This window comes from Procambarus clarkii, chromosome 68, assembly GCF_040958095.1.
Source record: "Procambarus clarkii isolate CNS0578487 chromosome 68, FALCON_Pclarkii_2.0, whole genome shotgun sequence".
Lineage (NCBI taxonomy): Eukaryota > Metazoa > Arthropoda > Malacostraca > Decapoda > Cambaridae > Procambarus > Procambarus clarkii.
Window position 1 is genome coordinate 6,172,896 of NC_091217.1, and position 23,488 is coordinate 6,196,383.

The 23,488-nt window shown below is 50.3% G+C and overlaps 1 protein-coding gene across 2 annotated transcripts in view; it reads left to right on the plus strand.

Annotated features, from left to right (window-relative positions):
- LOC123774778 (uncharacterized) overlaps positions 1-23,488 on the plus strand; it is a 285,909-nt gene that overhangs the window by 213,987 nt on the left and 48,434 nt on the right. For both annotated transcript variants that reach the window (XM_045769374.2, XM_045769373.2), the window contains one exon: positions 9,727-9,802. In XM_045769374.2, the coding sequence (XP_045625330.2) occupies positions 9,727-9,802 (76 nt within the window). The remainder of the gene's footprint in view (positions 1-9,726; positions 9,803-23,488) is intronic.

Below are 23,488 nucleotides of genomic sequence, written 5' to 3' on the forward strand. Positions count from 1 at the left end.
CTTCTTGATCTGGCTTCTTTTTGGTAGGCCTATTTTTAAGAGTTCGCTCTCAGCTGGTCTTCGGTAATCCTTACAAACAAATTGTCCCAGTCATTAGCTCAAATGCTCGATATGTAATTGTATGTCCTTAATAGTAAACCGGTGTCATTTTCTTTCATACACTGCCGAAATCTTCGTTTTCTATGTTGCACTATTGACACCGATGAATGGGAGCGGCTTCACAGCGCTATTCATTACTCCTCGCTCCGATGACCACGGGGATTACTACTATGGCCCCTCATGGCCAGTGCTCCTCAGGGTACGCTGCCCACTCTTATTCAAGAACGATTACAAGCTCTTACTCCTTTATTTATATATTAACAGTTTGAGAGACTTGCAGACGAGCCTTCATGATGATGCAAACTATTTTCTCTGGATGGTTCAGTCAGACGCTTGGGGTAGGTCCATTTTCTGGGCACCTCCATCTTCAAAGAGTAGTAAAACAAAAAATTCATTGTTTTGGAACAGTGGTGGTGGAAAGTGGTGTATTTACCAACCGCGCTTCAACCGCCAACACTACTAATTGGGCGTAGCCGTGCCAACACGTCCACCAGCTTCCTGAAGGTAAACATAGTCTGGATACACCACCTGACGGGTCATGGGTCCTGGTGGACCCGGCGCCAGGGCGTCCTCACCTGGCTCTTCACACCCGCTTTCATAGTGACCTCTGGCCACCCGACTGCTGCAGCCCAGGACCCAGCAACATTTATAACTGTTCATCCCTGTGACCGGGTGGAGTGTGTGGGTGTGGAGGGGGAGAGTGTGTGTGGGTGTGGAGGGAGAGTGTGTGTGTGGGTGTGGAGGGAGAGTGTGTGTGGGTGTGGAGGGAGAGTGTGTGTGTGTGTGTGTGGAGGGAGAGTGTGTGTGTGGGTGTGGAGGGAGAGTGTGTGTGGGTGTGGAGGGAGAGTGTGTGTGTGTGTGTGGAGGGGGAGTGTGTGTGTGGAGGGAGAATGTGTGTGGGTGTGGAGGGAGAGTGTGTGTGTGTGTGTGGAGGGGGAGTGTGTGTGTGGGTGTGGAGGAGGGAGAGTGTGTGGGTGTGGAGGGTGAGTGTGCGTGGGTGTGGAGGGAGAGTGTGTGTGTGGGTGTAGAGGGAGTGTGCGTGCGTGTGGAGGGGGGGAGTGTGTGTGGGTGTGGAGGGAGAGAGTGCGTGGGTGTGGAGAGGAGAGAGTGCGTGGGTGAGGAGAGGAGAGAGTGCGTGGGAGGGGTGACGTAGCCTGGGAGAGAGCTCTACTGGTGGCGTACGCCATATTGATGAGTGAAGCGGACCTACAGGTTCACAGGACCGGGTACTCGTACCACAGTACGGTACACAGGTACTATTTGTATGGGTCAGTCAGTTAGGTCCCCATTGTATAGGGATGGATATGTGACGTGTTCATCAGGAGAGGTGTGTGACTACACCACTACACCACAATATGGTCACAATAATACAACCTGGAATGCCACTGAACCCTCTAGGGGTCCTGAGGCTTCCAACTGAAGACCAATCAGGGTGTCAAACAGTGCCCTCGGGCTCTCTGGCTTGGGGGTCACGCATACACCATTGATAAACAACGTTAATGGGGTTACATTGAGCATTTGACGAGAAGCGTAGCAGGTGGAACTGGTGGACCGTCAATTGGAAAGTGACATGAATATCTAGATATCAAACCAACATGGAGGAAGTGTGTTTGTTATCTTGAAGATTATGTGTAGGCGTGTGACGTGTAGATGGGGAATGAGTCACGTGTGGTCGTTGGCGCTTCACTTCATGACGTCACAGTCCTCAACCCGTCCTCGACTCAAGTCCATTCCATCCAGCGGTCGACCCCACAGACGCATTCATAAATTTTAACATGCAGTTCATTCCAAACGGGAATGTTCTCAATACAAATTAATATTATAATATATTAGCATATTGTGCATATATAGGCATAGGTTATGTTAGGTGTTTAGGTTCTGTTGGCGATTATTTGTATTTGTAGTACGTGGGTGAAGCATTTATAGCGTTGTGGTTCGAACAAAATTCGTCAGTGAAGCACTTGTTCCGGAAGCGTTCGAACGTCAACAGTTGTAAGTTGCGTGTAAACCGTTTTTCATTCATAAACAGCTAGAGGGTTTGGCGGGTGGATGGAATGGACTTTGGGCTTTTGTTTAGAGGACTGGCTGCAGTCCTTGCTTATCTACTATGACGTCACTGCTAACGTACTTGTTTGGAAATGTATACTTTATGCTCTTTATAAATGTTACCGTTTATAGGCAGCTCGTTATGATTTATCATCACTTCCCTCCTTCCCTCCTACCTCCCTCCCTAACCCCTCCCTCCCTCTCTCCCTCTCTCCCTCCCTCTCTTCCTAACCCCTCCCTCCCTCCCTCTCTCCCTCTCTCCCTCCCTCTCTTCCTAACCCCTCCCTCCCTCCCTCCCTCCCTCTCTCCCTCCCTCTCTTCCTAACCCCTCCCTCCCTCCCTCCTTCTCTCCCTCTCTCCCTCTCTCCCTCCTCATCCTACCACTCCTTATTCTGATAAACAAATTCCTTTCATTCCATTCCCTTTAAACACTCCCGTCCCATATTTCTGGCTTGACCTCCGCCCACCCCAGCACCCACACCCCGCCCACCCCCAGCACCCACACCCCGCCCACCCCCAGCACCCACACCCCGCCCACCCCCAGCACCCACACCCCGCCCACCCCAGCACCCACACCCCGCCCACCCCAGCACCCACACCCCGCCCACCCCCAGCACCCACACCCCGCCCACCCCCAGCACCCACACCCCGCCCACCCCAGCACCCACACCCCGCCCGCCCCAGCACCTATACCCCGCCCACCCCAGCACCCACACCCCGCCCACCCCAACACCCACACCCCGCCCACCCCAGCACCCACACTCCGCCCACCCCAACACCCACACCCCGCCCACCCCAACACCCACACCCCGCCCACCCCCAGCACCCACACCCCGCCCACCCCAGCACCCACACCCCGCCCACCCCCAGCACCCACACCCCGCCCACCCCCAGCACCCACACCCCGCCCACCCCAGCACCCACACCCCGCCCTCCCCAGCACCCACACCCCGCCCACCCCAACACCCACACCCCGCCCACCCCAACACCCACACCCCGCCCTCCCCAGCACCCACACCCCGCCCTCCCCAGCACCCACACCCCGCCCTCCCCAACACCCACACCCCGCCCACCCCAACACCCACACCCCGCCCACCCCCAGCACCCACACCCCGCCCACCCCAGCACCCACACCCCGCCCTCCCCAGCACCCACACCCCGCCCACCCCCAGCACCCACACCCCGCCCACCCCCAGCACCCACACCCCGCCCACCCCCAGCACCCACACCCCGCCCACCCCAGCACCCACACCCCGCCCACCCCAACACCCACACCCCGCCCACCCCAACACCCACACCCCGCCCTCCCCAGCACCCACACCCCGCCCACCCCAACACCCACACCCCGCCCACCCCAGCACCCACACCCCGCCCTCCCCAGCACCCACACCCCGCCCACCCCAGCACCCACACCCCGCCCACCCCAGCACCCACACCCCGCCCACCCCAGCACCCACACCCCGCCCTCCCCAGCACCCACACCCCGCCCTCCCCAGCACCCACACCCCGCCCACCCCAGCACCCACACCCCGCCCACCCCAGCACCCACACCCCGCCCTCCCCAACACCCACACCCCGCCCACCCCAACACCCACACCCCGCCCACCCCAACACCCACACCCCGCCCACCCCAACACCCACACCCCGCCCTCCCCAGCACCCACACCCCGCCCACCCCAGCACCCACACCCCGCCCTCCCGAACACCCACACCCCGCCCACCCCAACACCCACACCCCGCCCTCCCCAGCACCCACACCCCGCCCTCCCCAGCACCCACACCCCGCCCACCCCAGCACCCACACCCCGCCCTCCCCAGCACCCACACCCCGCCCACCCCAACACCCACACCCCGCCCTCCCGAACACCCACACCCCGCCCACCCCAGCACCCACACCCCGCCCACCCCAGCACCCACACCCCGCCCTCCCCAGCACCCACACCCCGCCCACCCCAGCACCCACACCCCGCCCACCCCAGCACCCACACCCCGCCCTCCCCAGCACCCACACCCCGCCCTCCCCAACACCCACACCCCGCCCACCCCAACACCCACACCCCGCCCACCCCAGCACCCACACCCCGCCCTCCCCAGCACCCACACCCCGCCCACCCCAACACCCACACCCCGCCCACCCCAGCACCCACACCCCGCCCTCCCCAGCACCCACACCCCGCCCACCCCAACACCCACACCCCGCCCACCCCAGCACCCACACCCCGCCCTCCCCAGCACCCACACCCCGCCCACCCCAACACCCACACCCCGCCCACTCCAACACCCACACCCCGCCCTCCCCAACACCCACACCCCGCCCACCCCAGCACCTACACCCCGCCCACCCCAGCACCCACACCCCGCCCTCCCGAACACCCACACCCCGCCCTCCCCAACACCCACACCCCGCCCACCCCAGCACCCACACCCCGCCCACCCCAGCACCCACACCCCGCCCTCCCGAACACCCACACCCCGCCCTCCCCAACACCCACACCCCGCCCACCCCAGCACCCACACCCCGCCCACCCCAACACCCACACCCCGCCCACCCCAGCACCCACACCCCGCCCACCCCAACACCCACACCCCGCCCACCCCAGCACCCACACCCCGCCCTCCCCAAAACCCACACCCCGCCCACCACTCATAATAGTGACCACTATTATGAGTGTTGCTCCTGTTGACCACTATCATGAGTCACTGTTGATATCACTGACCACTATTTATTATTTACGGTTACGAATCATTTGTCTTGAATCTGAGATAAATTTTTCTGGCGTGTTTTTGTTCCATAATAAGAATGGAAGGCGGTGAAGGCGTCGGTGAGGGTGCCAGACCTTCAACTTTAACCTCCGGTGCCAAGGGTCTCCAGAGGTGCCACTCGGTGTATAGTTGTCGGGGTGTAATTAGACACTTCTGGTGTTTCTTGCAAGTGGAGGTAAATGTTGGGTTGTTTGGTCCGGATAAAGTTGGGTGTTGTGGAGTACGACTTGGGAGTGATGTGTGTTATTGCTTTATTAGTGAGAGGCTGAGAGGGCGGCGTGGTTGCCATGGAGACGATGACGTCACGGGTTTTCGGCGATGAGATCAGCGGCTTTAATACAGGACGTCCGGATGTGTGTCTGTCTGTCTGTCTCTTTCTCCAGTGATGGCTCCTCCGTCACTCACCGCCTCTCTCTCCCCCCTCCTCTCTCCGTCTGCCTAATCCCTCTGCCCCTCTTCCCCCACTCCCTCCTAGTCATCCCTTCCCACCCTCCAGCAAACACCTCTTAAACCTCCCCCTTCTCCCATTCCCCCCCCCCTCTCTCCCCAGTCACCCACCCTCCCCACTCACCCCAGCCCCCGCCTCTCAGCCCCACTCCATCATCCACAAGCTTTTGAAATACTTCTTCTCACCCTCGAGACTACATCTCTTTGCCTGTTCATCAAGAGAAAGAAAACAAAATTTCATTTGGAGTTAAGATTAATAATGAAGTAGTGAAAAGACTCGGGGCAAACACGCAGAGACTGAGGTCACAAGGGGACATGACTGGCTCCCAGGGACGCGTCATAGTGAAATCCGGCGCGTCGAGCCCGCAGACTTTACCGCCAACCTCCCTGTGTGACTAACCATCCCGCGAGATGGGGATTTTTGGCATCACGTTTCTAGCTGCTGACACACATTTTGTATCCCTTCATGTAGTCTACGGCGGCTGCATAACTGCAAATGTAACTAAGTATGGCAATACAAAAAGCGAAGCCACTCGCATGCCACACTCAATTGAAAGTTGAGTGTGGCATGCGAAACCTATCTTTGGCCAAAGAATTAAAGACATACTAAGTGGGTTTCATCCTTTACGGTAAACTCCCGTGGGGTTATCACGACAAAGAGCCTTTCCGCTCCGGTTTGATTCTCGTAAACTCGAGCCACATTTTTTAACATAACCGAAAAGTTAGATGAATATTCGTTTACACATTACTGTTATGCCTCTACATAAATTATTGTTTAATAAATCATTTGTTGACGACCAGATGTGTACTCATTATCACAAACTGAAAAGCAGCCACACGAATTCACGCAGATATCTAGACACACCTAAACAAGCAAGCACTATTTAGACTGGCACAAACAAGTATTTAAGCAAATCCTTGCACAATGAGGCTAGTCCATAGGAAAACAAAGGCAGATATCATAGGAATTTAAGCATGTATTCAAGCAGATGAAGGCAGAAAGGCAGAGGCGTACCTGATGCCCTTCAAGTGAAAGAGACACAGAGCACATAGTTTTTTGCATATTATTTTGGACATGAGAGATGTCTCCGTCCCGACCCGAAAGCTTTAAGGTGTACAGAAGCACTAAGTGTGCCACTCTCCCTTTGGTGTATAACAGGTCACTGGAAACAGGAGACGTACCGGAGAGCTGGAAGACAGCTAATGGAGTCCCAATATACAAGAAGGGTGACAGGAAAGAGGCACTGAACTACAGGCCAGTTTCCCTAACTTGTACACCATGCAAGGTAGTGGGAAACACCGTACTCACTGTTAGCTAACCACATTTAGGCAAGCACACACTGAAGGAGATACGAAAAGGGAAAGACATGATCACTATATACAAAATCCCTAAGGGAACGACATGTTGAACTAGGAGAGGATGTTTAAGACGAAGGTCTGGGCAAAGGCTGAGCACATGGACCCACAGCCAACATGATCATAAGCAATAATCGCTGGAGCGGCAGAGAAGGAGAGAGATATAATGAACTTGGAAGTAAAGGAGTGGATACATGTCGACCAGACCACACACTAGAAAGTGAAGGGACGACGACGTTTCGGTCCGTCCTGGAACGAGTGGATACATCTCTATACACCAGGTGATTGAAGATTGCGAGACGGCATCCAAGAGCAGGAGCTCAACCACCGCAAGCATAACTAGGTGAGTACCCCTTGCGAATTATGGAATAAAGCGTGAGTCATGACCACCCGGCCTACGTCAGAGTGTGAGAGTGAGTGTCCTATGTTACAGCTGCAGGAGCGGGGGGGGGAGGGAGGTCAGCTGAGCCCTTTGTCTTGCCCCGGTGGAATGGGGGAAGGGGGGAGTGGTGGATAGGGGGATACCGTTCTTCAGGGATGGGCGTGGATGGCGTCTGCCGTGACGTCACATCTGGCGAGACGCCAGTAGAGGTGGCAGGCCAGACGGTGACGTACTGGTCCACACACACCGCAGCTCCTCCTCCTCTCTTCCCGGTCCATCTCCGCCCCATGTTTTCACTTTCCCCTTCACTTCCATCGTCTCTCCCTTCTTCCCTCTCTCTTCCCGTCTTCGGTGCACTAATTCGGCCCACAGGAGCTTACACGTTCCTTCGCTGTATAGGACTAATAAGCTGTGGGCAGGTACGACGCACGTACACACGCATGGGAAGCACCCCCACCCCCCGTGGCACCCCCCCCCGTGGCACCAGCCCGTGGCACCAGCCCGTGGCACCAGCCCGTGGCACCAGCCCGCTGGTGACGCGCACCGTGGCAACTTTCCAAGCTCGCTACCTGGCAGCACAGCCTGGATATCTTCGACACCATGTGTCTGGGGTTGTTGAGGACGCTTACGCCACCCCCGCCGCCGTCCACCAGCCCCGCCACGACCCCCGCCACCCCCCGCCACCCCCGCCACCCCCCGCCACCCCCCGCCACCCCCCGCCACCCCCCGCCACCCCACGCCACCACCCCCCACCTCAAAACGAAAATAATGTACATTTTGATATCTCTAATGAATGATATATCCCGCCACGAGGCTGGGGAGATCAGTGAGCAGCCCAAGGTGATCTTGGCACCTGCAGGCCCTCTCTAGCTCTCGCGGCCTCCTACGACGAGTAATGAAATTTCTGCATAGAATTATTTTGCTAATTACAGAACAAGTACAGCAATTATGGCCTAATTACCGGACCCCGAGCCACCTGAAATAGGCGATGACGTCACTGAGTGAGAGTTACGCCAGCGATTATATGAGAGGGAGAGAGGGAGTTATATGTAGGGTGGGAGGGAGTGAGAGTTATATATGGGGAGAGGGAGAGTTATATATGGGGAGAGGGAGAGTTATATATGGGGGGAGAGAGAGTAATATATGGGGAGAGGGAGAGTTATATATGGGGGAGGGAGAGTAATATATGGGGAGAGGGAGAGTTATATATGGGGAGAGGGAGCGTTATATATGGGCGGAGGGAGAGTAATATATGGGGAGAGGGAGAGTTATATATGGGGGAGGGAGAGTTATATATGGGGGGAGGGAGAGTTATATATGGGGAGAGGGAGAGTTATATATGGGGGGAGGGAGAGTTATATATGGGGGGAGGGAGAGTTATATATGGGGGGAGGGAGAGTTATATATGGGGGGAGGGAGAGTTATATATGGGGGGAGGGAGAGTTATATATGGGGGGAGGGAGAGTTATATATGGGGGGAGGGAGAGTAATATATGGGGGGAGGGAGAGTTATATATGGGGGGAGGGAGAGTTATATATGGGGGGAGGGAGAGTTATATATGGGGAGAGGGAGAGTTATATATGGGGGGAGGGAGAGTTATATATGGGGGGAGGGAGAGTTATATATGGGGGGAGGGAGAGTAATATATGGGGAGAGGGAGAGTTATATATGGGGGGAGGGAGAGTAATATATGGGGGGAGGGAGAGTTATATATGGGGGGAGGGAGAGTTATATATGGGGAGAGGGAGAGTTATATATGGGGGGAGGGAGAGTAATATATGGGGGGAGGGAGAGTTATATATGGGGGGAGGGAGAGTTATATATGGGGGGAGGGAGAGTTATATATGGGGGGAGGGAGAGTTATATATGGGGGGAGGGAGAGTTATATATGGGGGGAGGGAGAGTTATATATGGGGGGAGGGAGAGTTATATATGGGGGGAGGGAGAGTTATATATGGGGGAGGGAGAGTTATATATGGGGGGAGGGAGAGTTATATATGGGGGGAGGGAGAGTTATATATGGGGGAGGGAGAGTTATATATGGGGGGAGGGAGAGTTATATATGGGGGGAGGGAGAGTTATATATGGGGGGAGGGAGAGTTATATATGGGGGAGGGAGAGTTATATATGGGGGGAGGGAGAGTTATATATGGGGGGAGGGAGAGTTATATATGGGGGGAGGGAGAGTTATATATGGGGGGAGGGAGAGTTATATATGGGGGGAGGGAGAGTTATATATGGGGGGAGGGAGAGTTATATATGGGGGGAGGGAGAGTTATATATGGGGGGAGGGAGAGTTATATATGGGGGGAGGGAGAGTTATATATGGGGGGAGGGAGAGTTATATATGGGGGGAGGGAGAGTTATATATGGGGGGAGGGAGAGTTATATATGGGGGGAGGGAGAGTTATATATGGGGGGAGGGAGAGTTATATATGGGGAGAGGGAGAGTTATCTATAAAAGAAAACATTTGTATTAATTTTACTAATTGTATTATATTACATTATTGTTATTGAATTATTGTTAATATTATTTTGTCTATTTTGAATTGTATTTCATTATTCAAATCATTATTATTATTATTATTATTATTATTATTATTATTCAATAAAGGTGTTCGTGTCCCCGTAGGCATCCCGGAGACGAAGGTGGTGCTGGAGGCCAAGGAGGAGACTACCACAGGTCGCCTCCGTCACCACTCCTCCAGGTGAGTACCCCTGGCAGCTGTACCCCCTCCCCCGCCTCTGTACCCTTCCTCTTAACGCAGGTACAGCTCGCCCCTAGTGTACCGGCCACAGGGTGCAAGTGAGTACCTCGGGGACCCTTCGTGTTGATGCTATGACAGCCGGTCATTGGGTAACGTGTAGTTAAGGAGATATTAATAGGGTATTAAAAGTATCAACACAAGACAGAACACGAAACAATGGGTATAAATTGGATAAGTTTAGATTTAGGAAAGATTTGGGTAAATACTGGTTCGGTAACAGGGTTGTTGATTTGTGGAACCAATTACCGCGCGTAACGTGGTGGATTGTTTCAAGCGCGGGTTGGACAAGTATATGAGTGGGATTGGGTGGTTATAGATAGGAGCTGCCTCGTATGGGCCAATAGGCCTTCTGCAGTTACCTTTGTTCTTAAGGGTAACTGTGTTATTCTTATTATTACACAGAGGTGCTCCAGGGGATAAGGGAGTACATAAGCAATAGGAAGCAGAGAGTTACAGTGAGGGGTGAGACCTCAGATTGGCGTGAAGTCACCAGTGGAGTCCCACAGGGCTCTGTGATCGGGCCTATCCTGTTTCTGATATATGTAAATGATTTCCCTGAGGGTATAGACTCATTTCTCTTAATGTTGGCTGACGATGGCAAAATTATGAGAAGGATTAAGACAGATTAATAACAGCTTGAGGCTTCAAGAAGACCTGGACAAACTGAAGGAATGGTCCAACAAAATGTTGTTTGAGTTTAACGCGAACAAATGTATTGTAATGAAAAAAGGTGAAGGGAGCAGGAGACCAGATACAAGATATCATTTGAGAGATGAAATTCTTCAAGAATCAGAGAGAGAGAAAGACCTGGGTGTCGATGTCACGTCAGACCTGTCCCCTGAAGCCCATATCAAGGGGATAACATCAGCGGCATATGCCAGGTTGGCCAACATAATTCCTTTAGAAACGTGTGTAAGGAATCATTCAGAATCTTGTCTACAACATATGTCAGACCAATCCTGGAGTATGCAGCTCCATCATGGAGTTCATATCTCGTCAAGCATAAGACTAAACTAGAGAAGGTTCAAAGGTTTGCCACTAGACTAGTAACCGAGCTGAGAGGTATGAGCTACGAGGAGAGAATACTGGAATTAAACCTCACGTCGCTGGAAGACGGAAGAGTTCGTGGGGACATGATCACCATGTACAAACTTCTGAAGGAATTGATAGGGGTAGATATAGATATTTAACACAAGGGACACACGCACTAGGGGACACAGGTGGAAACTGAGTGCCCAAATGAGCCACAGAGACATTATAAAGAATTTTGTTAGTGTTATAATAGTTGACAAATGGAATGCATTAGGAAGTGATGTGGTGGAGGCAGACTCCATACACAGTTTCATATATAGCTATGATAGAGCCCAGTAGGCTTAGGAATCTGTACACCAGTTGATTGACAGTTGAGAGGCTGGACCAAAGAGCCATAGCTCAACCCCCGCAAGCACAACTAGGTAAGCATACCAGCAGGTGCCTGACAAGCGAGGGGCGGGTGCCAATTACCCCCAATATAGGACTGAGCCTGGAATACTGGCCGCGGAACCTGTCATAAGCTAAATATAGCGCCGGGACGCTAACCTTAGTCTCCTCCTCCTACTCCTGCCGCACCGCTAAAAATAGCGCTGGTAAATATGTTTATGGGAATATAACCGCGTGTGTGATTGTGAAGGCCGCAGTCTTCAGCATGTTGATGCTGCAGTCTACAGTATATTTGATGTCGCAGTGTATAGTGATGTTAGTTGGCGTCGCAGTGTATAGTGATGTTAGCTGAAAAGAATTCTGTGAGAATTTTGAACAGTAATGACAGCGAATCTCAAATAGTATTGAAAGGAACGTTGGGTATTATCTTGAGAGACTCGTGGATAGTAGTGAGAATGGGATTCATGGATAGTATTAAAAGAGGCCCTTGGATAGTATTGCGAGAGGTCCTTGGATTGTTTTGAGAGAGAGGGAGGCCCTTGAACATTAGGTCATCACACTACTACGTGTTGGCGCGCAGGTTTGGCCAGTGACAACACATTAGGGCGTGGGGCAGCTCCAGCACCCTCCTGCGGTCACTTATCAGCCTTGAGGTCACGACACTGCGGAGGGCAGCGCAGTGACCGCTCTGGCATCCCCTCACACTGCACACTCTTACATAGTGTTGACCCAGCCCCTACACCCACTACTCCAGCGTGGGCCACTACTCCAGCGTGGGCCACTACTCCAGCGTGAGCCACTACTCCAGCGTGGCCCACTACTCCAGCGTGGGCCACTACTCCAGCGTGGCCCACTACTCCAGCGTGGGCCACTACTCCAGCGTGGGCCACTACTCCAGCGTGGCCCACTACTCCAGCGTGGGCCACTACTCCAGCGTGAGCCACTACTCCAGCGTGGCCTACTACTCCAGCGTGGGCCACTACTCCAGCGTGGCCTACTACTCCAGCGTGGCCCACTACTCCAGCGTGGCCCACTACTCCAGCGTGGCCTACTACTCCAGCGTGGCCCACTACTCCAGCGTGGCCCACTACTCCAGCGTGGCCCACTACTCCAGCGTGGCCCACTACTCCAGCGTGGCCTACTACTCCAGCGTGGCCCACTACTCCAGCGTGGCCTACTACTCCAGCGTGGCCCACTACTCCAGCGTGGCCTACTACTCCAGCGTGGCCCACTACTCCAGCGTGGCCTACTACTCCAGCGTGGCCCACTACTCCAGCGTGGGCCACTACTCCAGCGTGGCCTACTACTCCAGCGTGGCCCACTACTCCAGCGTGGCCTACTACTCCAGCGTGGCCTACTACTCCAGCGTGGGCCACTACTCCAGCGTGGCCTACTACTCCAGCGTGGGCCACTACTCCAGCGTGGGCCACTGCTGCCCACGGTATCTTGGCGCTTTCTCACCCTCACTCCAGCGACCAGGGGGTGAGAACGCGGACAGGAAGCAGCAGCAGGAAGATAGGAAGGAGCAGGAAGAAGAGGGTGGGACGAGAAGCATTGGAGGAGGGGAAGGCGGTGTGGAAGGAATGGACGCATGATCTGCTCTGTACAGTGATGGACAGTTAGTCTATCAGCGTCTCACTCACTCTCATTAATGAGTCTGTGCTGTGAGGCTGTATCCACGAGGGAGCGCTCGCGCGCGCGTCCTCAGTAGACTAAACAAAACAAAAAACATGATTAAAAGTAAATAAATTACTCACCAGTTTTACCTCACTGGACTTATGGCGTATAAGTCCAATGAGGTAAATGCTTTATGGTTGACAAATAAATATGTACCAAAATCAGCTACAATTAATTATAATTTTGAAATGCCATAAAAATAAGAATTGACATAACTATAAGTCATATTTCACTTAAAGGAAGAAATGAAACTTTTTGGAAATTTGAAAACAAAAGGATTAAAATTACGAAAATGTTATTGCAGCAATCCAACTCAAAAGTTGACCATGGGGGGAGGGGGAGGATATCTTGGCGTTTCGACAGGCGACTTTAACTAAAGATATTTATCAAGGAGAAAATTAGCACTCGTAACTACCATATTACACGCGCCTAATTGGTGATCAAAAATATAAAAAAATATCACTACGTGGCCTAAATGTTAATATTTTTGTTATTAGAATGGCGCGGATATATATATATATATATATATATATATATATATATATATATATATATATATATATATATATATATATATATATATGTATATATATATATATATATATATATATATATATATATATATATATAATATATATATATATTTATATGTGTGTGTGTGTGACGAGGACGATTTGATCTTCTGACTTAGACTTTTGACTTAATGAGAAATACAGGAGGCCACAGGAGCCTTGGCGTCAGTGTGGCGACTCTGGCCACTCTCCACCTTCCAGGAGGTCCGCCTGAAGTGTCAGTGACAACTGAGCCTTACGTTGTAACTATTGAATGTTCAACCCGTCTAAAAGTTAGCAATGTTTGGAGGACATCCCTGCACCACCTTCCGTGCTCAGAGCTCCGCCCGTCCACCTCCCCGAAGCTGAGGTGGGACTGAGGAGAAGACTGAAGAGAAGACTGAGGAGATTCTCAGTCCTTCTACACCAGCGTTATACAAGCCTGACGACCCAGCACACTTTATTCCTCTCACAAATTGTCCATCTTATCGTCAAATCGTGACAATATCCTTATGCAGATGATGAGTCACAATAACGTGGCTGAAATATGTTGACCAGACCACACTAGAAAATGAAGGGACGACGACGTTGCGGTCCGTCCTGGACCATTCTCAAGTCGATTGTGAATGTGAATGCCGAGAATGATCCAGGACGTACCCAAACGTCGCCGTCCCTTCATTTTCTAGTGTGTGGTCTGGTTAATATCCTTATGATCACTGGTCCCTCGCTCCCTATTTCTTTTTTTATCCTATTTTGATGTTTCATCCTGTTTTGCTGTTACTAGTGTCTCCCTGTTGGCCAGCACTAAGTCTAATATTGCATTATCCCGTGTTGGCTCCGTAATGTGTCGCTTAATTTTCAGTTAATTCGAATATAAATATTCTGTCTCAGTATTTCATTGTTTTGTTAATCCATTTTGTTCTGGTAAAAAAATGGTAACAGTGTTTGTCCCAGATATTTCTGCCCAATATGTAACTCCTATTATTAGACCAGCCTTGTTTTCATTTAATTCTCATACAATTAATTTCTGTATATGAATGCGTTTTATTTCCAGTTTGAGAATACTTAAACAACAAAAATTCTAAAGGTTTTGCCGTTTTTTCCAATATTTTTCCTTTACTTTTTCAGGGAGATAATGTTTACTACTGTCTCCCTGTCTGTACACGCCCTGTTCACTCTCATCTACCAGTTAAAACCTGAGAAAAGGCTTCCCATATTGTATGAGCTAAGTCTCCCCACCTTCAGAAATGAACCCATATTCAGTGCATTAACGTTAAACTACATTCCATCGTTGGCACCCGAGTACTTTTTATAATCCTAGCTCTAGTACTCTTCTTCTAGTACTCAGGTACTTATATTTGCTCTGCACTCTGGTCCAACGTTCTAGGCCTCCTTAACCTGGCATTCTGGCTACTCTGAAGCTGGCACTGCTGTCTAGGCCTCCTTAACCTGTCACTCCTGCTACTGTGAACCTGTCACTCGTGCTACTGTGACCTGTCACTCCTGCTACTGTGAACCTGTCACTCCTGCTACTGTGAACCTGTCACTCGTGCTACTGTGAACCTGTCACTCGTGCTACTGTGAACCTGTCACTCGTGCTACTGTGAACCTGTCACTCCTGCTACTGTGAACCTGTCACTCCTGCTACTGTGAACCTGTCACTACTGTGCAAACTGTCTAGCCTTGTCACTGAAGCCACACCACCAGGCACTGCAGGCGTAGCACGCTAGAGGAAGCACTCGGGATCATACGCTCCACTCCATCACTCTAGGTGTAACTAGGTCATGAGGTAGGAGACTAGGAGCAACTAGGTCATGACGTCAAGGCTTAAGGTGCCGCCTCGCGCTAGTTGTCCTGGTCATATGTATCGTTTATGAGAGCTTCCCAGTGTACGGCAGGTGGTTTTTCTCCTTATTCAAATGGTGGCGTTTATTAATGTGTTTGTCTGCGAGACGTGTGGTTGTGTGTGTGTGTGTGGGTGTGTGTGTGTGTGTGTGTGTGTGTGTGTGTGTGTGTGTGTGTGTGTGTGTGTGTGTGTGTGTGTGTGTGTGTGTGTGTTGTGTTGTGTTGTGGTGTGTTGTGTTGTGTTGTGTTGTGTTGTGTTGTGTCGTGTGTGTGTATGTGTGTGTGTATTTGTATGTGTGTGTGTCACCTAATTGTGCTTGCGGGGGTTGAGCTTTGGCTCTTTGTTCCCGCCTCTCAACCGTTATTCAACTGGTGTATAGGTTCCTGAGCCTACTGGGCTCTATCACATCAACATTTGAAACTGTGTATGGAGTCAGCCTCCACCACATCACTGCCTAATGCATTCCATTTACTAACTACTCTGACACTGAAAAAGGTCTTTCTAATATCTCAGTGGCTTATTTGGGTACTCAGCTTCCACCTGTGTCCCCTTGTGCGTGTACCACCCGTGTTAAATAATCCATCCTTGTCCACCCTGTCAGTTCCCCTGAGAATTTTGTATGTGGTGATCATGTCTCCCCTAGCTCTTCTGTCTTCCAGAGACGTGAGGTGCAGTTCCCTCAGCGTTTCCTCGTAACTCATGCCTCTTAGTTCTGGTACTAGCCTAGTGGCACCCGTCCCAGTGATCCCCTCGTCACCCCGGCGGCGGGCTTGTCTAGTCTAGAAGCGAACAATTACAAGTATTAAATCCATTTGTTTAAAAGTTCATAAAAATAATTGTAGCTTGGGACTGGCGCCTGTGAATGAGCCCTTCTTGCTCTCGCCGCCTTATTTGGTCGTGGTGGCGGGTCAACACGTCGTGGGTGACGGGTCAACACGTCGTGGGGTGGCGGGTCAACACGTCGTGGGTGACGGGTCAACACGTCGTGGGTGACGGGTCAACACGTCGTGGGGTGGCGGGTCAACACGTCGTGGGTGACGGGTCAACACGTCGTGGGTGACGGGTCAACACGTCGTGGGGTGGCGGGTCAACACGTCGTGGGTGACGGGTCAACACGTCGTGGGTGGCGGGTCAACACGTCGTGGGGTGGCGGGTAAACACGTCGTGGGTGGCGGGTCAACACGTCGTGGGGTGGCGGGTCAACACGTCGTGGGTGACGGGTCAACACGTCGTGGGGTGGCGGGTCAACACGTCGTGGGTGACGGGTCAACACGTCGTGGGTGACGGGTCAACACGTCGTGGGTGACGGGTCAACAGCGTCGTGGGTGGCGGGTCAACACGTCGTGGGTGACGGGTCAACACGTCGTGGGGTGGCGGGTCAACACGTCCGTGGGTGACGGGTCAACCACGTCGTGGGTGACGGGTCAACACGTCGGGGTGACGGGTCAACACGTGGGTGGGTGACGGGTCAACACGTCGTGGGTGACGGGTCAACACGTCGTGGGTGACGGGTCAACACGTCCGTGGGTGACGGGTCAACACGCCGTGGGTGACGGGTCAACAGGTCGTGGGTGACGGGTCAACAGTCGTGGGTGACGGTTCAACACGTCGTGGGTGACGGGTCAACAGGTCGTGGGGTGGCGGGTCAACACGTCGTGGGTGGCGGGTCAACACGTCGTGGGTGGCGGGTCAACACGTCGTGGGTGACGGGTCAACACGTCGTGGGTGACGGGTCAACACGTCGTGGGTGACGGGTCAACACGTCGTGGGTGACGGGTCAACACGTCGTGGGTGACGGGTCAACACGTCGTGGGTGGCGGGTCAACACGTCGTGGGTGACGGGTCAACAGGTCGTGGGTGACGGGTCAACACGTCGTGGGTGACGGGTCAACACGTCGTGGGTGACGGGTCAACACGTCGTGGGTGACGGGTCAACACGTCGTGGGTGACGGGTCAACAAGAATCACTAACTAACATCACCGTGAATGACGTGAGTACGACCCCTACGCACGACCTTGGAGTCGGCATAGTATTCATGCCCGACACACACACCTGTCATGCAGGTGTGTACCGTGTGTACCGCACGCATGTGTGTAGGTGAGTGTTTGTGCATGCGGCGAGTTTTTACGCATACTTTGAGTGGATTCTGGGAGTTCTTTTACTCCACAAGCCCGGCCTGAGGCCAGGCTCGGCTTGTGATAACTTGGTCCAACAGGCTGTTGCTTGGAGCGATCCGTAGACCCACATTACAACCCGATTGGTCCAGCACTTCCTTCGGGAACGTCTCTAAATTTGTCTTTCCTTGAACGCTTCCACTATTGTACCGGTAATATTTCTTATGTGCGCTAAGAAGATATTGAATAGTCGTAGACCTCTGATATTCATAAAGTGTTCTCTGATTGTACCTCTACTCGTCACCTGCTCTATTCTGCATTTCCTACCGTATCTTCCGCTTCACTATCTTGTTAATTTACTGGGAAATTTGGGACCTGCCTCTCCAGTATCTTCCGTGTATATATTATGATAGATATCTTTCCAAACATTCCATTATCAATATAAAGACCCGTTATCACCCCATCGTTGTAACGGCGACCATATTTATATGGTATAATTCTTCTCGTTTGAGACGTTCAGGAAAGCAGGTGAACATAATCCTTCAGAAAGCTTAGGTTACTTAGATAGTTCCAAAGAATGGCCATCGTTGTGGAAACTGTGTGAGAGGAGGGTGAGGAAGCAGTTCCCTTAGTCTACAGCCAGTTAGGGCTTGGTTGCTATATTAATTGGTATATTATATTATTGGTATATATTAATATTCACAGGTGTAATACGACAATTACACCGTGCCTGCTGTATTATTGCACGGGACGTGGCCCTATCATTTGGATGTATTGATTAATTTAAATGGTAAAATATGTTGAAAGAGGGGAGTGGGGGGGAGGTAGTGTGTAAACACGTCTTAGTGTATATCTATACATCAGAATGATATTTAAAGCTGAGAGAAAGTATAGTGCTCATACTTGTGTATACAACAACTTTCTCTGGTAGTATAATTAAATTATAAGTTATTTCGAAGCTCTGGGAATGTTGTTCAAGTGTTCAGACAATGAGTTCATCATAATTTCTTCGCCAATTCGAAATGCCTGTAATGTGTGTTTTGATTTTTGAACTAGGTGATACCCTATGTAATTTGTGTATATACATGATGTCTAGTACTGTTTATATATATATGTGTGTGTGTTTATAGACCAAACCACACACTAGAAGGTGAAGGAACGACGACGTTTCGGTCCGTCCTGGACCATTCTCAAGTCGATTCAAATCAAATTGAAGATTTGAATTTCAAATCTGTCTTTGGGATATCAAATATACAAGAAGTGTGTACTTTGTGTGGTAGATAACTTGATTACTGAGAAAGGTTGAAGCAGAGTAAAGGTTATCACCACCTCTCGCAGTCGTGAGTAATTAGCAAGCTTCATTTCTCATGCTTCTGTTACTGGGCATGTTACTGCCCAGTAACACTATAGTCTGTTGTCCCAGTCTGTTACTGTTATGGGACATCCTTTGTCCCAGTCTGTTACTGTTATGGGACATCCTTTGTCCCAGTTTGTTACTGTTATGGGACATCCTTTGTCCCAGTTTGTTACTGTTATGGGACATCCTTTGTCCCAGTTTGCTACTGTTACTAGTCCCAGTCTGTGACTGTTATTTTGTTCCGATTAATTATACATAATACCTACCTGGACCTAACTATACACGACACTGGTATATTGACCAATACATTGTTATCAGTGCCTTAAGATGCAGACCTTCACCTAGATTGGTCTTGGATCCACCACACTGTGACTGGCCCCAGACCACAGCCACTGGCTCATTCAGACCTCCACTCTAAATTGGGCTAAATTACTCTCCAGCTGCGTCACTTTAAAGACCCATTATCACTTAGAGAACTCATTACACTCCGTAACTTTTTTCCTGTGTAGCTTTAGCGTCTAATTGCTTATGCCGTCAAAGAATAGAAACTGGCTATTATTTCCCATCCAACTTTCTTTTCCTTTCCAACCACTTGGGCTGGACGGTAGAGCGACGGTCTCGCTATATGCAGGTCGGCGTTCAATCTCCGTCCGTCCAAGTGGTTTGACAACATTCCTATCCCCCCCGTCCCATCCCAAATCCTTATCCTGGCCCCTTCCAAGTACTATATTGTCGTAATGATGGTTGGGGGCTCTTTGCTGATAACTTTGAAGACTTGTTATATCATTCAAGACCCCGTTATAACTTTGAAGACCTGTTATCATTTTGAAGACGAGTTACCACTCTAAATACCTACCTTAGTTGGCCTTGATATATAATGAATGAATTTCAAATCTATCTTTGAGATATCAAATATACCAGAAAAATGAATACAGGCGAGAACAGAACATACATTTATAGACACGTGGGTTGGGTGTGGGTATTCACGAGTGTGTGTACATGCACATGTGTGTGTGTGTGTGTGTGTGTGTACACATGTGTGGGTGCGCGCATACAAACATGTTCACAATCGATTCTCGGAAAACTGGACTCTATAATTCTGTTGGCAGACAGTGATGTATATGTGTGTGTGTGTGTGTGTGTGTGTGTGTGTGTGTGTGTGTGTGGGTGTGTGTGTGTGTGTGTGTGTGTGTGTGTGTGTGTGTGTGTGTGTGTGTGTGAGTGTGTGTGTGTCAATATAAGTAGATTCATGTGGGTGTGTATCTGCTTGTGTAGGTGGATACATGTGGGTGTGTATATGAGTGAATGTGGATACATGTGTGTGTGTGTGTGTGTGTATGATTGTCGGTGGATACATATGGATGTGTGAGTGTATCTTCACCAACAAGCTCTCATAATAACCTGAAAGAGAGCGCAAACGTTTCCACCTAAACCTTTCCTTGAATTTAGAGAACTCAACTACTCCACCAGGCTAAAGGGAACTCACTCCTAAGAGCCCAAGAGGAAAAAACGGAACTCAGAGGCACGTGATCCCTACATTCAAGATACTGATTATGAAAATCAACGTTGTCCAGAACAGCCTCTTTAAAGCGGAAGAAAGATAGAACGAGAATACATAGTTGGAGGCTGGGAGCAGACTATATATAAGAAAAATGTTTGTAACTCGTTCGAGTGGTCGCCACGTGGCCCTGACTCGTGTAAGACGTGTTCACGACGCGGACCTGACTCAGGACAGAAGTGGTCGCCTACTTAAAGTTCAAATATGACAAAGAACTGGAGTGTTATTAATGTCCAGGAGAAAAGCAGTGGGTTGACCCACACGGGAATACTTCACTGCTGTGTAGTCCACTAACATATGTGGGTGTGGGGGGGGGGGGTAGACGGATTCTATCCTTATACATAGCTTATCCCTCTTCTCTATCCTACTCATTATCCTGCTGTTTTATCCCTTCATCTTTCACTTTCCAAAGTCCTTTGTATTATCGACCATCCCCTTGCCAACATTGAAATCCATACCACACCTGCCTCTACTACTACCTCTACCACACCTGCCAGCCTATACCACACCTGCCTCTACTACCACCTCTACCACACCTGCCACTACTACTAACACCACTATCGTGACGCCCTCTACTACACCTATCACATCTACGATTACTACCACTATTACTATCCCTCCTACACCACCACCAGCCCCACCACTCCACAACCACCCCACTACTCCCACCACAACTACCAGCCCCACCACCACCACCACCACCTCTACCACTCCACAACCACCCCACTACTCCCACCACAACTACCAGCCCCACCACCACCACCACCCGCTAACCCATCTGAAGAGTCCTCCCTCGTGACGTCACCCCCTACACGCCAGCCTTGACAGTAGCAATAATAAATATGTTTGAACTATTTGTGGGTCAGCCATACACGTCACGCCCTGCACGTCACGCCAAGCTACTATATCCAACCACGTCACACCACGTCACACCACGTAACACCACGTAACACCACGCAACACCACGTAACACCATGTAACACCACGTCTGACCAACACTTAGCCACGTCTCTCTCTCTCTCTCTCTCTCTCTCTCTCTCTCTCTCTCTCTCTCTCTCTCTCTCTCTCTCTCTCTCTCTCTCTCTCTCTCTCTCTCGTCAACCTCTTGAGGAGAGTGGGTGGATGGGGGATAGGATTAAGGATGGAAGACGGAGGGATAGTGGGGAGAAAAGGCGTTCAGGAAATGGAAAGTGTGAATGAGCGGAGCGTGGGAGTAGAGGAGACACAGAGGAGAAGAGAGGAGGCGGGATAATGAAGATTGAATGTACAGAGAGGAGGGAACGTGGTGAGAGGATAGAAGAGAAATGGTGGAGGGGGATAGGGAGAGACGGAGGGGGGTAGGAAAGGAAGAGGCGAAGGGGGAAGAGGTAAGGAGGGAGAGGTGGAGTGGGGAGAGGAAAGAAGGGAGAGGATAAGAGAGATGGAAAGAACGAAAACGATTAGGGAGGAGACGAGGAGCGTTGCCAAAGGTTAAAAGGCCAGAATATCCGCAGTATCCCAGCTGGTAGTACTGTTGTGGTACTGTTGTGGTACTGTTGTGGTACTGTTGTGGTACTGTTGTGCTACTGTTGTAGTACTGTTGTGCTACTGTTGTGGTACTGTTGTAGTACTGTTGTGCTACTGTTGTGGTACTGTTGTAGTACTGTTGTGGTACTGTTGTGGTACTGTTGTGCTACTGTTGTAGTACTGTTGTAGTACTGTTGTAGTACTGTTGTAGTAATGTTGTAGTACTGTTGTAGTAATGTTGTAGTACTGTTGTGGTACTGTTGTAGTACTGTTGTGTAGTACTGTTGTAGTACTGTTGTGGTACTGTTGTGCTACTGTTGTGTAGTACTGTTGTAGTACTGTTGTAGTAATGTTGTAGTACTGTTGTAGTAATGTTGTAGTACTGTTGTAGTAATGTTGTAGTACTGTTGTGGTACTGTTGTAGTACTGTTGTAGTACTGTTGTAGTAATGTTGTAGTACTGTTGTAGTAATGTTGTAGTACTGTTGTAGTAATGTTGTAGTACTGTTGTGGTACTGTTGTAGTACTGTTGTAGTACTGTTGTAGTAATGTTGTAGTACTGTTGGTACTGTTGTAGTACTGTTGTAGTACTGTTGTAGTACTGTTGTAGTAATGTTGTAGTACTGTTGTAGTACTGTTGTAGTACTGTTGTAGTACTGTTGTAGTACTGTTGTAGTACTGTTGTAGTACTGTTGTAGTAATGTTGTAGTACTGTTGTAGTACTGTTGTAGTACTGTTGTAGTAATGTTGTAGTACTGTTGTAGTACTGTTGTAGTACTGTTGTAGTAATGTTGTAGTAATGTTGTAGTAATGTTGTAGTAATGTTGTAGTACTGTTGTAGTAATGTTGTAGTACTGTTGTAGTACTGTTGTAGTAATGTTGTAGTAATGTTGTAGTAATGTTGTAGTAATGTTGTAGTACTGTTGTAGTAATGTTGTAGTACTGTTGTAGTAATGTTGTAGTACTGTTGTAGTAATGTTGTAGTAATGTTGTAGTACTGTTGTAGTACTGTTGTAGTACTGTTGTAGTATGTTGTAGTAATGTTGTAGTACTGTTGTAGTATGTTGTAGTACTGTTGTAGTGTTGTAGTACTGTTGTAGTACTGTTGTGCTACTGTTGTGGTACTGTTGTGGTACTGTTGTGGTACTGTTGTGCTACTGTTGTGGTACTGTTGTGGTACTGTTGTAGTACTGTTGTGGTACTGTTGTGTACTGTTGTGGTACTGTTGTGCTACTGTTGTGGTACTGTTGTAGTACTGTTGTGGTACTGTTGTGGTACTGTTGTGGTACTGTTGTGCTACTGTTGTGGTACTGTTGTGGTACTGTTGTAGTACTGTTGTGCTACTGTTGTGGTACTGTTGTAGTACTGTTGTGGTACTGTTGTGCTACTGTTGTGGTACTGTTGTGCTACTGTTGTAGTACTGTTGTGTACTGTTGTGGTACTGTTGTGGTACTGTTGTAGTACTGTTGTGGTACTGTTGTGCTACTGTTGTGGTACTGTTGTGCTACTGTTGTGGTACTGTTGTGGTACTGTTGTGGTACTGTTGTGCTACTGTTGTGGTACTGTTGTGCGTACTGTTGTAGTACTGTTGTAGTACTG